Consider the following 16,642-nt stretch of genomic DNA (forward strand, 5'->3'; position numbering starts at 1 on the left):
ACTTAGGTCAGAAACCACAGGCTTGAATCAATTTAATCCAATCATATATATATACACACACACACACACATATTTAATTCAATCATATATATATATATACACACACACACATTGAATTCAATCATACACACATATACATAATGACAGAGTTAGAACATGCACTAGGTGATCTAACAGGTCCCTCTCAAAGCATTATATATATGTGTGTGTGTGTGTATGTATATATACACACATATATAAAAAATATGTATTCATGATATTGGGACTTTTATGTTTATATTATAAATGTTCAGATATTAAAAACACAGCAAAGAATGAAAATTCGTCTCTAATTCCAGCAACCAGAGAGCCCCTTGTTGATATATTTTTGTATATGTTCTTCAAGACTTTGTTTATATATACACATTGCTTAAAAAGGATCCATTGTGATACTGTTTTTACTATGCTTTTAGTATAATACGAACATTTTCCCATGCCAATGAGTCTTCACGACAACAGCATTTTAACTGATACATGTTCATATTTACAGGGTACTGTAATATTTTGTTACATGCACAGGGTGTGTTATGATCAGGTCAGGGAATTTAGGATATCCACCTTGGATATTTATCATAATCTATGTGGGAGGGACATTTCAAATCCTTTCTTCGAGCTATTTTGAAATACAATATAGCCTGTCGTCATCCTGTTCTGCTATTGAACATTAGATCTTATTCCTTCTAACTGTATGTTTGTACCCATTAAACAACTCTTATCCCCTCTGCCTCCCTCCACACACACAATCTTTCCCCACCTCTAGTAACTATCAATCTGCTCTCTACTTGCGTGAGATCAATTCTTTTATCTCCTGCATATGAGTGAGAATATGTGTTTATCTTTCTGTGCCTGGCTTATTTCACTTAATAACCTCCACTTTTTATCCAGGTTGCTGTAAATGACAGGATTTCATTGTTTTATATGACCAAATAGTATTCCATTTTGTACATATACCCAGTTTTCTTTATCCATTTGTCCATTGATGGACACATTGATTTCCTATCTTCACTATTCCGAATAGTGTTGTAATAAACTTGAGGGTTTAGGTATCTCTTTGATATACTGATTACCTTTCCTTTGGATAAATACCCAGCAGTAGACTGTGAATTATATGGTAGTTTTTAGTTTAGCGTTTTTTGGGGGTTTTTTTACAGTTTTTAGCCAGGGCTGGGTTTGAACCCACCACCTCTAGCATACGAGGCCAGCGCCCTACTCCTTTGAGCCACAGGCACAGCCCTAGTTTTTAGTTTTTTGAGACCAAATACTGTTTTCCGTAATGACTGGACTGCCAGGCCCAGTGGCTTACACCTATAATCCTAGCACTCTGGGAGGCTGAGGTAGGAGGATCACTTGAATTCAGGAGTTAAAGGACAGCCACAGCAAGAGTGAGGACTGTCTTAACTAAAAGTAGAAAAATTAGCCTGGTGCCTATAGTCCCAGCTACTTGGGAGGCTGAGGCAGGAGGATCACTTGAACCCAGGAGTTGGAGGTTGCTATGAGCTAGGCTGAAGACAGAGCACTCTAGCCTGGGCAACAGAATGAAAGTCTGTCTCAAAAAAAAAAGAATGGCTGTACTAATTTACTTTCCCACCAAGAGCATATGAGAGTTCTCTTTGCATTCTCACCAGCATCTATTATTTTTTATCTTTTTAATAATAGCCATTCTTACTGGGGCAAGATGATATCTCACCATGTTTTTTATTTGCATCTCCCTGATGATTGTGATGTTGAGTATTTTTTTCACATACCTATTGGCCATCTAATACATACGTACAATGTTGAAAAATGTCTATTCGGATCATTTGCCCACTTTATCACGGGATTATTCAGTTTCCTGCTGTTGGGTTGTTTGAATTTCTAATACATATAAGTCCTTTATCAGATGAATATTTTCTGACTATTTTCTCCCATTCAACAGGTTGTCTCTTCACTCTGTTGATTGTTCCCTTTGCTGTGCGGACACTTTTTAGTTTAAGAGTTCCATTTGTCAATTATTGTTTTTGTTGCCTGTTCTTTTGAGGTCCATAAAATCTTTGCTTTCCTATATTCTTTATGTTTTCTTCTACTAGTTTTATAGATTCAAGACTGAGGTTTAAATTTTTAATCTTTATTGAATGAACTTTTGTATGTGGTGAGAGATACAGGTCTAGTTTCACTCTTCTGCCTGTGGATATGCAGTTTTCCAGCCCCATTTATTGAAGACTCTGTCCTTTTCCCAATTTATGTTCCTGGTACCTTTGTCAAAAATGTTCAGTGTAAATATGTGGACTTACTTCTGAGTTCTCCATTCTGTTTAATGGGTCTATGTGTATGTTTTTATACTAATACCATGCTAACAACATCATTTTTAATGGCTCTGTAGGTATATCATGATTTATTTACCTATTTCCCTAACACTCGACATTTGTTTTTTCTACAGTTTGTTTTTTTTTTAACAATATATGGTTGTGCAAGGAGCATCCATCCTTGTGTGGTTTCCTTAGCACAAATTCCTAGAATGTCCTTAGCACAAATTGCTAAGAATTTTGACACATTGCCAAATTACCCTTCCAAAATGTACCAAATGACCCACCTACCATCACAGTATAAAAATGTATATTTTCCAGTGTGGCAGGAATTGTCTCTTAAGTATAATAAAATAGGTATATGTATATAATAAAATTTCTTTCCAAATATCAGCAGTCAAAAACCATATCCTTTTATACTTTAGATAGGTCACTTAGGTATAGAAAAAGCTTATTTCTAGCTACTCCCTTTGACCCTGTTCAGTCTCCTCATATTATGTAATTAGTCTAAGTTATTAATACAGCTGAAACTATTTCTGAGGCTCGCCTTTAGTGATGAGAGCTTAAGGCGTTGAGGAAAAATGTTCTTTTATAACAGCTTTCTCTGTTTTTTATTGAACAGGCCACACCCCCTGTGACCATTCCAGGATCAGCCAAGTTCACCCCCAATGGCAGCAGCTTCAGCATTTCCTGGCAGTCTCCTCCGGTCACTTTCACAGGCATTCCAGTAAGTAGGAAAACAAAAAAGCCAGAAATCTAGTCAAAGCCAATTTAGAGTAAATTCAGAGAATAAATTGAGAAACGTGCAGGAAAAGTCAAAAGTCAGAATGCCAGAGGTACAATATTTTTTAAGTGACATTTGTAAACTTATCAGCAAGCTATCTTATGGTCCACAAAAAGGTGTTTATAGTTTAGAAAACTAGAAGAGAGTTTCAAATGTTGATAAAGAACTTGGAAAGGTATTGAGTTTTTTTGTGTGTTGGTAGTATAGTTGTTATATTTCTAAAAGCCTGTAAAATTAATAGCTGAACTTAGACTTCTTATAGAAAAGCTAGTGTTATTATAAATAACTTTATAAAGTTACTTTGAAATTATTATTCTGGGCTCGGCGCCTGTGGCTCAAGCGGCTAAGGCACCAGCCACATACACCTAAGGTGGCGGGTTCGAATCCAGCCCGGGCCAGCCAAACAACAATGATGGCTGCAACCAAAAAATAGCCGGGCGTTGTGGCAGGCACCTGTGGTCCCAGCTACTTGGGAGGCAGAGGCAGGAGACTTGCTTGAGCCCAGGGGTCGGAGGTTGCTGTGAGCTGTGATGCCATGGCACTCTACCCAGGGGGACAGCTTGAGGCTCTGTTTCAAAAAAAAAAAAAAGGAAATTATTATTCTGTAGGTATGTCATTTTGAAGATTCAAAAAAATTAAACTGAAATCATTTCTTTCCTTCAAAGTCTGAATAATCCATCCTGATGGATATTTGAAAATAAATGAGGGCTGAAATACGCAGATTTAAGTCATATATAAGAATTGATTTGATATGTTAAGTGATTGGTAATTGATAGGTCACCATGAATTAACTTGATTGCTAACGACTCTTTTGAAAATATATTGGGTCAAAAAATAAACATATATTGGGTCTTTTATAGCTTATCATAAAGTAGCCGTAGGCCTACACACTGCTGACACTCAAGAGGTGTATAACTCCTGATAAGGTTCATTGCGTGGGTTATGATAACAGATAGTGACCTTATTTTTCTCTTCTCCTCTCCTTTCCCAAAGGACCTCACAAAAGTCTCTTATTGTCAACCATTGGCAACTCCTAGAGGTTTCCAGCAAAGTCCAAAGCCCTCTGTGGAGCTGACAAAAATGAAAGTAACTGAATGAATTATGCTGTGCTCTATCAATGAATATTTATTAAATTCCACAGAGGAATAGCCAACAATAAAAGCATCCTGCTGGCAGCAATTTGGGAAGGGGTGGCTTACAGAAAATACTCCTGGAATGAGAATTTTTAACTGAGCCATGGCTCGGGAGTCATTATTAAAGTTACCCATCTCATTGAATAGGACTAACCACTGGTCCCTCTGCAAGAGTGACCTTGTCAGTAGACATTAGAAGAGACCAGTTTGGATGCGGCGGTATTAGTTTTGCTTCTGGCAAGAACATTGATCCACCCACTCTGATGTGGGTGACAGAGGTTAACCAGCTGTCGTTTGGGGGACTTTTTTTTTTTCTGGTAGGAAAAGACCTAAACTGACTCTCAATATTACATTTGAGAAAACCCTTCTGTGTGGACCTAGAATGGCAGCTACAATTAGAGAATTCCTGGGACCTGCTGTTTTGCATCCTGTTACTTCCTGCCTTTAACTTGGGAGGAATTTTCAAGAGCATGCACCTTATTGCTCATCTGGTATAAAGACAAGCACAGCGTGTAGACGAAATAGCCCAGTTCAGACAACTTTCCAAATTACCTCTGAGACCAACCAACCTGGGAAATTTTTCTTCCCTTTGCTTTCTTAATTAAATCATCTCCTTCTGAAGTATAGAAAAATCATTCTGAGTAGTTTTTCACTAGCTGCACACCTTCCACGTTTCCTAATATCTTACACAGTAGGATACCAGCAGCATGCTATATAGTGTTTTTCAACAAAGAAAGTTTAAAACTTTGCTGTAGACACTACATACCTCTCCCCTCATCTTGATGCCGCTGAGTTTTCACAGAAACCCCTCACTTCACCCTTACTTGGTGAACATGGGCATTCTATTTTTTTTATTTTTTATTTTTTTGCAGTTTTTGGCTGGGGCTGTGTTTGAACCCACCACCTCCAGCATATGGGGCCAGCACACTACTCCTTTGAGCCACAGGCACCACCCAAACATGGGCATTCTAAATAAGAGCTTTAACAGAAAGTATATGAGTACAGAGTGGCTGGGTTCACTGGCTATTCCTATGCCAGCTTCTGATATATTCTTTCACCAGAGATTTCCAGTCTTGCTGGTTATGTAAGCTGTTTTATTTAGCTAAGACTTTGGACGGTTAAGGCAAGGAAGCTTGCCATTCCTATTTAAGGTAAGATAAGGCTGGTAAGGTTGGCAGTGGTATTTTCAGAGGTTTCTGTTTCACTCTAGAGAAGTAAGAACATTTTGGCCAGTAATGTTCTTTACATTGCTAAAGTCTCTATAGCCGTAGTTCTCAACCTTCCTAATGTCGCAACCCTTTAATACAGTTCCTGCGGTCACAACCCACAGGTTGAGAACCATTGCTCTAGATGCTTTCAAAAAATAGGTGAGTGCTTGTTCTCTTCCTTCTCCTGGTGGGCTGGCTCTTGTGATGAATGGGCCACACCACTTGCAGGACTGTCATAGGCCCACTGACTGGGCGCCAACAACTGTCCCTGAATTCTCCAAGAGTGCCAGCCCAGCCCCTGAAGACAAAGAGCCAGGTGGAGTCTAAGAACACGTGAATCCACACCTTCTAACTTGGTATAAGAGGGCTTTCAGACAGAAACACTGAAAAGTTTTATAATAAATTAGTATTAATGATGGCTTCAGCTCTGCCTCAACGGAAGAATTTTTCACTTTTCATCTTATAAAATATCTTTTAAAAAATGCCTTTCTCTTTGTACTGCAAAACAAATACCCAAAGGTTGTCAACTCTGATTAGGGTTTACTTTTCTCCTGCATCTTTGAAAAATCCCTTTCTGAGAAATCCCAAGGGTTGCAGGATTTTATTTACTCATTTGCCTTTGCTAGATTTCCTGAACATTGTAGGCTTTAATAAGTTCCCAGGGTAAGACCTCTTCCCGGAGGTGAATAGCCAAGAAGGCTGAACTCCATATTTACAAATGTTAAGTGGAAGTTCAGTCTTTTCTAGCCTACGGCTGTGGGAAGTGTGGTGGAAAGAGGACCCTCACTAATTACAACTTTCTTTGACCTGTTTTTCCCTAATGACCTGCCTTTTCTTCTAATTATCTCCATTTCTTTCTCTGTCTTTTCATGGGAGAAAACTAAGAGCCCTCGGCTTTACTTTTTTCTTTTTTTTTATTAAGAAAGAGTCTCATTCTGTTGCCTGCATAGAGTATAGTGGTATCTTTGTACTTCACTGCAATGCCCACCTCCTGGGCTCAAGTGATCCTCCTGCCTCAGACTCCTGAGTAGCTGTGACAGGTGCCTGCCATAACACCCAACTAGTTTTTCTGTTTTTAGTAGAGATGGGATCTTGCTCAGCCTGGGCTGGAACTCCGGAGCTCAGCTCAAGCCATCCTCCCACCGCAGCCTCCCAGAGTCTCGTCTTCTTTATTGATCAACTTGGGCTGCCATAACAAAATACCATAGAGTCAGTGGCTTAAACAACAGAAATGTATTTTCTCCGGATTCTAGAGGATAGAGTCCAAGATCAAGGTGTCTGCCAGTTCACCTCCTGGTGAGGGCTCTCTTCTGGCTTAACGATGGCTACCTTCTCACCGTGTCTTCAGATGGCTTTTCCTCTGCATATATACAACTGAGAGGGAGTGAGCAAGCACGCTGTTATGGGGTACCAGCCTTCTGGTGTTTCTTGTAAGAATCCTCTTGGATCAGGGCCCCACCATTATGACCACATTTCACCTTATTTTCTTAAAGGCTCTGACTCCAAATACAGCCACGCTTGTGGGTTAGAACTTCAACATATGAATTTTGGGAGAATGCTACCATTTGTAACAACTGCTGATAAATGAGTAGGAGCTAGTCAGCCTGCTGTCCAGTGGCACTTCTGGGCTTCAGGCTATTGGAGAGAATCTCCAAGTCTGAAAGGGCAGCAGAAGAGCAATGTTTAATTGTTAAATGTTTGGCTGGGCTTTTTGTAATGCTTTGAGGGAGGATTCAGAATAGTATAAGAGGTTAAAACCAAGCCAAATGTCTTTTTTCTTCTTGAGAGAGAGATAATTATGAAGAAAAGAAATTTCTACATCATATTTGCCAAAAGGCATATCTGTATGCATTACTGTTCTAATGTGAGAGCTGGTTACAAGTCCTGGCTCTGGGATTTATGAACTGTGCCCTTTAGCTAGTCATGTGGTCTTTTGAAGTAATATCCTCTATTCTATTACTACCTTAAAGTGTTGTGTTGTTCAAACAGTGCCTAAGGATGTGGCTAACATGATGGGGAACTTATTGCTACCTTTCACATGTCCTATTACTATAAAACAAGGGTCAGAGAAAGAAGAGTCTCTCTATTTAGGATTAATTCATATAACACAAATGTACTCAATACATGGGAGAGATTACCCACAGTTCTTGTAGAATATAATAGTTTAAGTGTGACCTCAGAAGACTTTAAATAACTCCAAACAGTAGACAAATTATGGACACATAGCCCAATAATTTTATTTATCAATAATATAGGATACTTTCTAAGTATCTGCTATGCTTTCCAGGCTCAGTGCCTGTAGCTCAAGTGGCTAGGGCACCAGCCACATAAACCAGAGCTGGTGGATTCGAACCAGCCCAGACCTGCCAAACAACAATGACAACACAACCAAAAAATAGCCAGGAACCTGTAGTCCCAGCTACTTGGGATGCTGAGGCAAGAGAATCACTTAAGTACAAGAGTTTGAAGTTGCTATGAGCTGTGCCACCACGGCACTCTACCCAGAGCGACAGCTTGACACTCTGTCTCAAAAAAAAAAAATATTAATAATAATAATAATAATAATAATGCTTTCTAGAGCTTTACTTTGGGCCACACATTATTTCCATTAATTGTGTGGGAGGATGGAAGAGTGGAAAGAATGGCTTCAACATCATTCAGAAGTAAGTTCCCAGGGCAGCTGGTATCAGACAGCAATGTTCAAATCCTGAGTCCACCACGTACTAACTGTGTGGCCTGCACAATCTGCTTCTCCATTTCCTCATCTATAAAATGGAAATGATGGGTATGATAGGGTTGTTGTGAAGATTAAATTAGATAACATACATTCAGCTTATTTAGCAAGCTCTCAGTAAATTACTGCTAGGCCTGCTTTTACCTCTGGGATGCCATGAAGGCCACCTCCAAGTTTATTTATCTATAAGATATAGCTATAGATCACTTACTTTACAGGCTTGCTATGAGGATTAAAGGGGGTAAGAAGTAACCTAGTTGTCCATCTTTCACATTTGTGAGCACTGAATAAGTGGTAGTTCCCCACCCTTGTCACTCCCTTGGTTTCCCCACCTGCATCCCCAACTAAAATAAAAAGCTAAAAGGATTATCTTGCTATTAAGCCTGAAGACATACTGAGCCCCCCCCCCCCAGAACAAAGCCACATACCAAAGTATGAAGTAGCTCTCCTCTGTCTCTTGTTGTTATACCCTGTGGAAACCGAAGTCTGTTGTGGAATGAGGAGGGGGCTGCATATATAATGTGCATGCCCAGAATCCCAAGTTAAGAGAGATATTAGCAGGAATAAAGGCTGTGGAGGGGATTGTTCCTGCCATGGGACCATGCTACACTTTGAATGTGTCTCCCAAAGTTCATGTGTTGGAAACTTAATCCCCAATGGAACAGCATTGGGCAGTGAGACCTTTAAGAAATGATCTTGAATGGATTAACATTATTGCAAAAGTATATTTGTTATAAAAACAAAATGCCCTTGCCAGAAGGAGCTTCTCAATCTTGGACTTAACCCCCTCCAAAACTGTAAGAAACAAAGTCCTGTTTATCATAAATTACCCAGTCTCAGATATTTGGCTATAGCAGGACAAAATGGACCAAACCAGTCCATATTCCTCAAACTCTGCTCATGAATTTTGAAAACCCTATTCCTCCTGCCCCCACCTCCCATAATTTGTCTCCAGTTTTCCTATCTCAGTAGATGGCACCACCCTCCCCACCCCCAGCCACTAAGCCAGAACCTAAGACTCCTCTTTGACTCCTCCTGACTCATCTTTTATTCATCTAGAGATGCATCTGCATTTTCTTCATCCCACAGTCCCTCCATCCATAAGCTGTGCCTCTAAAGAACAGAATCCAGGCCCTTCTCATGACCACCATGCTGATTGAAACCACTGGTATGTTTCTGCCTGGAATCTTGCAAAAGCCTCTTAAGTAATCTGTAGGGCTTCTTTACAGGCTACCTCCAATCCATTCCATAAAGAACCAAAGTGATCTGTTTAAAGCATTAATCCAACGTCTCATTTTTTTAAACTCTCTAGTGGCTTCTCATTGCCCTTAGAATAATCCTCCCCTCTTCTCTAGAATGCCCTGTGGGTAAAAGGTTATGTCGTTGGGAGGCCTTCTCAGCACCCAAAATAAAAAAATGTGCTCTCCTTTGACTATACTTTAGCCTATTACCCTATTTTATTTCTTTTGGGTAGGTATCACTTAAAATGCTCTTAACCATGTTTCTATTTATAGTCAGTCTCCCCAAGGGCAGAGACTTTATTTTGTTCCTGTCCGTATCTTCAGGGTCTAGAACAATGCCTGGTGCATAGTAAGTACTTATAAGTATGTATCAAATGAAGAGCATCCAATAAGTTTGATCACCTATATACAAGGGCTATGGCAACTTTGTACAATCTAGAACCTTCCACATTATCCCCAGCTGATGGAAGTAGTGTCACTGTTCTACCAACTAAATTCCAATTCTCTGACTAAATAAGGCAGTATTCTTGGCATTGTACAAGGTCTACAGTAATTTTTAAATTTTTTACTTTTATTCTCCTGATAATTTAAAACACCTCATAGGTACATATTCTAAATCAACTCTGGTGGCCCTCAGCATCTGAGGTCTTTGCCTCCTCTAGTTTAATACTATGTATCCTGTACAAAACCAAGTCCACAGGGGAGGAGGCACCTTCTGCCCTTGGAAGGACCTACATATCTGTCAGGTAATGCACTGAACTTCAAAGCTTTTCTTAAATTCTGCATATTAATTACCTCTGCTGGCCCTTGCTTCACCCAACTTTAGCATAAAGCAAAGACTCATGGTATAGAACAATTCAGACTCATAGTAACAAAAGTTTAAAATGTTCATTTTTTACCTAACTATATAATTTTGCAAATGTCTTAGATCATTTTGTGATGCTAGGACAGGATACTTTTCACTAGATAATTTATGAGATGAAATTTATTGGCCAACAATCTAGAGACTGAGAAGTCCAGTATCAAAATACCAGCATCTAGCAAGGGCCTTGTGTGTCATCACATGGTGGAAGGTGAGAAAGGGTCAGAGGGGGCTGAACTCACCCTTTTATAATGACAGCAATCCCACCCAAGAGAGAGGAGCCCTCATGGCCTCATCACCCTTAAGGGTCCCACCTCTTAATACTGTTGCAATGGCAATTAAATTTCAACATGAGTTTTTCAAGGGACAAACATTCAAACTATAGCATTAAAATTAACGTCTGGGAAAATAGCACTGATGTACCTTCGTTTACGTTGATAGAAAAGAGAGTACTAGTTCCCTGCTAGAGAAAGTCAGTGCTATGAGGAATGCTCCATGGCTAGTAATTGGCAATGCTGTTTCTACACCTATGTTGGCTACTAGGTGACTAAGGTTTTATATTTATTAAAGGTCTGCTATTCCACATATGACAATACTGTTTAATTACTTGACACATCATTTTTCTTCTATGACAAAATTTTGTTTGCAGTTTTTAAGAATTCCAGGAGTTGTGAAGATATTTAGAAGAGCAAGAGATGTAAAGGGACCACATGAGTAATCTAGGAGGGATCAATTATAACAGAGGTCCTCCTGATGTTATTTATGCCTGAGAAGCAGAATATACCAGGGTTAAATATATGGTCTGGAGTCAGGGAGAACTGCAGGCCAGCCCTGGCTCTGCCATTACTCAAGCCATGATCTTAACCCTCCTCTTCTTTGGCTTCCTTATCTATAAAGAGGGAATGATAACAGTGCTCGTGTGGGGTCATTGTGAAAATTAAAGGGGCTGTCAGCATACCTGGCACATGGTGAGTTCCCAGCAACTAGTCCATGGATGGTATCACATTCTTGATTCGCTTAGGCTCTTTGCCTCCTGCATTTATTCCTCTTTGGACCCCAGAGTCTGCTATAGGGATGTCTTAATACATGAATCCATGTATTTAGTGGCTCTAATTGACTTAACAGAGAAAACAGAAGGCCTAGGCCAGGCGTCCTCAAACTACAGCCCACGGGCCACATGCAGCCCACCGAGGACATTTATCCAGCCCGCCAGGTGTTTTTGCTGGATTGCCTGTTCTGCTTAGCAGCCAGCTTGTCCAGGGCCTGCAGTCCAGCCCTCCAACGGTCCGAGGAACAGTGAACTGGCCCCCTGTTTAAAAAGTTTGAGGACCCCTGGCCGAGGCCCACGTTGTGTCATCGTCACTGATTAGCTATATAATCTCAAATGAATCTCTTTTCCTCTCTAGGTAGTTTCTATCTTCTAAGAAGGAAATCATAAGACTTGCCCTACTTAACAGAGTTCATGAGGATGAAATGAAATTGTAAAAATGCTATAAGGTTTAAAAATATTATTCAAGTGAAAATGTGATATTATGGCAACTTGGCATGCTAGATATGAAGTAACAGACTTTTCAAATATGGGCTGTTGATGGACCTTTTCTATTTGAGAATGCATCTAAATTCTTCCTTGTTCATGCAACAAGTGATCTCTGAAGAAAGGACCACTGGCCACATAGCAAAGGCTAAATAAATTCATGGGGTGGAGACCCCACCCCATCAACTTTGCTTTCCATGTATTTACCAGGTGTCACCAACACATCATCATCCGGTGAGCACTGGAGAACAGAGACAGCACAGCCACACAATCCTGTCCTCCCCACCCAGGGGCACCGTCAGCCTAAGGTATGAATGCTTGAAACTCCACACACCTCACCACAGGGGAACTAACAGTAAAACACAAAAAGAACAAAGAAACCAGAGTGATGATCCTCCATAAAATTTCCCCACAATCAATAGATGGGTAAAAGAAAGGGGATTTCATTAACTATTAGTGAAGATGTGTTAGGTGATTTCTTGGGGGAGGTAGTAATGGTTTACAGTAAGTTTTTTGTAGGATACATAATAGTGATTCTTAGGGCTACTTAGAATCATGTTGTATTAATTTTTATATTAAATGAGCTACAACATACAATTTTTAGTACAGATCAAGCACAATCTGCCCAGGAGAACATAGTAGTCCCTTTTAATCTGTGATTTCTCTTTTTGTAGTTTCAGTTACCCATGGTCAATCACAGTTCAGAAATATTAAGGGAAAATCCTAGAAATAAACAATTCATACGTTTTAAATTGCATGCCATTTTGAGTAGCATGTTAAGATCTCAGGCACCATTCTATGCTTTTCTGATCTGGGCATGAATCTTCCCTTTGTCCAGTGTATCGCCACTGTCTGTGCTTCCCACTCATTAGTCATTTAGCCATCTGGGTTATCAGATCAACTGTTGTGGTATTACTGTGCTTATGTTTAAGCCACCCTTATTTTGCTTAATAATGGCTTCAAAGAGACACTACAAACACATTCCTAAGAGGGAAATTGATTGCATTAGATACCCACATCCAAAAAAACCAGGAGAGCGTGTTTCAACAACCTAATGAATCATCTCAAGGAACTGGAAAAGAGCAATCCAACCCCAAACTAGCAGAAGAGAAATAACCAAAATTAGATCAGAAATAAATTGAAAGCAAAAAAATCACTCACTAGCCAGGCGTTGTGGCAGACTCGGCCTGTGGTCCCAGCTACTCAGGAGGCTGAGGCAGGAGAATTTCCTATGTCCAGGAACTGGAGGTTGCTGTGAGCTGTGTGATGCCATGGCACTCCACCGAGGGTGATAAAGTGAGACTCTATATCTATAAAAAAAAACCTCACAAAATTAACAAAACAGAAAGTTGATTCTTTGAAATGGTGAACAAATTCAATAAACCTTTCACCAGATTAACTAGAAGCAGAAAAGTAAGATCTCTAATAACCTCAATCAGAAATGAGAAAGAGGAAATAACAGATTCCACAGTGATATAAGAAATCACCTCTGATTAATACAAAATAATTCTATGCCCAGAAATTTGAAAATGTAAAGGAAATGGACCAATACCTAGAACCACACCTTTTCCCTAGACTTAACCAAGAAGAAATAGAAATCTTGAACAGACCAATATCAAGCACTGAAATTGCAACAATAAAAAAGCTCCCAACAACAAAGAAAGGTCCTGGACCAGATAGCTTCACACCAGAATTGTACCAAACCTTCAAGGAAAGCTTGTGCCTTTACTGCAGAACTCTTCCAAAACATTGAGAAGATAGGAACCTTCCCTGACATGTTCTGTGAAGCAAGTGTCATCCTGATTCCAAAACCAGAAAAGGACCCAACAAAAAAGAACAACTTTAGACCAATTTCACTAATGAATATCATTGCAAAAATATTCAGTAAAATCCTAGCAAATAGAATATAACTATACATTTAAAAAATTAAACATCACGATCAAGTAGGCTTTATCCTAGGGATGCAAGTTATCCTTCATAACTTGCATCCCTATGCAAGGGATGCATATGTTTGTGTATGTTGTGTATTCAACATACACAAATCCATAAATGTAATCTACATCATCAATAGAAGCAAAAACAAAGACCATATGATTGTCTCAATAGATGCAGAAAAAGCATTCAACAAAATTTGGCATCCTTTTCTGATAAGAACACTTATGAAATTAGGCATAGATGGGACATTTCTTAAGCTGATTAAAGCCATCTATGACAAACCCACAGCCAATATCATACCAAAGAGAATAAAACTGGGCTCGGCTCCTGTGGCTCAAGTGGCTAAGGTGCCAGCCACATACACCTAAGGTGGTGGGTTTGAATCCAGCCCGGGCCGCCAAACAACAATGATGGCTGCAACCAAAAAAAATAGCCAAGTGTTGTGGTGGGTACCTGTGGTCCCAGCTACTTGGGAGGCTGAGGCAGGAGACTCGCTTGAGCCCAGGAGTTGGAGGTTGCTGTGAGCTGTGGTGCCACAGCACTCTGCCCAGGGGGATAGCTTGAGGTTCTGTCTCAAAAAAAATAAAATAATAAAATAATAAAATAAAACTGAAAGCATTTCCACTTAAAACTGGCACCAGACAAGGATTTTCACTGGTGCCACTACTATTCAACATAGTGCTGGAAGTCACTGCAGTCAGGTGAGAGAAGACATCAAGGACATCCAAATGGGGACAAAGGAGTTCAAACACTTGCTCTTTGCTGAGATATGATTTTATGTGTAGAAAACTCTAGAGACTCAACCATGAGACTCCTAGAAGTGATCAAGAAATACTGTCATATCTCAGGATATAAAATCATTGTCCACAAATCAATAGCCTTCACATATGCCAATAAAAATCAAGCCAAGAATCAAATCAAAGACACAATACCCTTCACAGAAAATGAAATACTTAGGAGTATACCTAACAAAAGAGGTGAAGAACCTCCAAGAAAAGAAATGGCAGAAGACAAACAAATGGAAAAACATGACATGGTTTTGCTGAGGAAGAATCAACATTGTTCAAATGTCTGCTGCCCAAAGCAATCTACGGATTCAATGCAATCCCCATTAAGATACCAATGCCATACTTTGAAGAAATGGAAAAAATAGCTCTTCATTTTGTATGGAACCAGAAAAAAACCCATATAGCCAAGGCTATTCTTAGTAATAAAAACAAAGCCAGAGGCATCACTCTACCAGAATACAAGTCCACACAGTGATCAAAACAACATAGTATTGGCGCAAAAATAGAGATATAGACATATGGAACAGAAGAGATGAAACCAGCCTCATATCGCCATCTGATCTTTAATAAACCATACAAAAGCATATACTGGGGAAAAGAACCCCTTTTCAATAAATGGTTCTGGGAGACTGAAACTAGCCTGCACCTTTCACTACTTATCAAAGTTAATTCATGATGGATAAAAGATTTAAATACATGACATGAAATGATTTAAAAAAAAACTCTAGAAGAAAATATGGGGAAACTCTTGATATCAGCCCGGGGAAACATTTGTGAAGACGACTCCATTGGCAATTGCAGCAACAACAAAAATAAGTAATTGGGACTTAAGCTAAAAAGTTTCTGTACAACTAAGAACAAAATAATTAAGGCAAATAGACAACTTTCAGAGTCTGTCTTTTCAGAGTGGGAAAAGATATTTAAATGTTACAAATCTGACAAAGGGATGGCCAAAATATATAGAGAATTCAATCAACAAGAAAAGGGCAAACCATCTCATTTATCATTGGACCAGAGACATGAACTGAACCTTCTCCAAAGAAGACAGACAAATGGCTAACAAACATGAGAAAAATGCTCATCGTCCCTGATCATCAGAGAAATGCAAATCAAAACCATCTTGAGATTACCTAACTCCAGTGAGAATAGCCTACATCACAAAATCCCAAAGCTGCAGATGCTGGCATAGTTGTGGAGAGAAGGGAACACTTCTGCACTGTTGGTGGGATTGCAGACTCTACAACCTCTTTGGAAAGAGAAGAATCCTCAAAAGAACTAAAAGTAGACCTTCTGTTTGATTGTACAATCCCAATACTAGTTATTTCCCAGAAGAAAAAAGATCATTTTACCATACGGACATTTGTGCTTGAATGTTTATCATAATTCAATTCACAATTACCAAGATGAGGAATCAACCCAAGTGTCCATGAACCCATGAAGGGATTAATAAACTGTGGTGTATCTGTATACCATAGAATACTGTTCAGCCATAAAAAAGGAGACCTTACATCTTTTGTATTAATGTGGATGGGGTTGAACATTGCTCTTAATAAAGTGAATCAAGAATGGAAAAGCAAGTATCCAATGCACTCAGTACTAATATGAAGCCAATAGATGAACAACTACACACCCTCATGAGAGGAAAACGTAATTCCAGTGGGGAGGAGAGAAGAAGGGCATTGGTAAGCTTTCTCACGGGTACAGTGTAAGGTATACAGCACACCTCCTGGGTGAAGAGCTGAACTACAACTTGGACTTTACCTAGCAAATACAAACCATATAACCTCATCATCTGTGCCTTCACATTAATCTGAAATTTAAAAAAATAATAGTGGCCCTAAAGAGCAAGAATAGTGGCTCAGCACTTGTGGCTCAAGTTGCTAAGGCGCCAGCCACATACACCTAAGGAGGCAGGTTCGAATCCAGCCCAGGCCCACCAAACAACAATGACGGCTGCAACCAAAAAATAGCCAGGCGTTGTGTCAGGCGTGTGTAGTCCCGGTTACTTGGGAGGCTGAGGCAGGAGACTTGCTTGAGCCCAGGAGTTGGAGGTTGCTGTGAGCTGTGATGCCACAGCACTCTACCCAGGGTGACAGCTTGAG

The 16,642-nt window shown here is 39.7% G+C and overlaps 1 protein-coding gene across 1 annotated transcript in view; it reads left to right on the forward strand.

Moving 5' to 3' along the window:
* Nucleotides 1-16,642, forward strand: part of ZNF704 (zinc finger protein 704) — a gene marked incomplete at its 5' end in the record, with an annotated part of 218,135 nt that overhangs the window by 199,027 nt on the left and 2,466 nt on the right. Inside the window, 2 exons of the mRNA XM_003782530.2 lie at nucleotides 2,944-3,048; nucleotides 12,028-12,125. Coding sequence (XP_003782578.2) covers nucleotides 2,944-3,048; nucleotides 12,028-12,125 — 203 coding nt within the window. The remainder of the gene's footprint in view (nucleotides 1-2,943; nucleotides 3,049-12,027; nucleotides 12,126-16,642) is intronic.

The sequence above is a fragment of the Otolemur garnettii genome, unplaced genomic scaffold (genome assembly GCF_000181295.1).
Source record: "Otolemur garnettii isolate 467f Iridium unplaced genomic scaffold, OtoGar3 scaffold00004, whole genome shotgun sequence".
Lineage (NCBI taxonomy): Eukaryota > Metazoa > Chordata > Mammalia > Primates > Galagidae > Otolemur > Otolemur garnettii.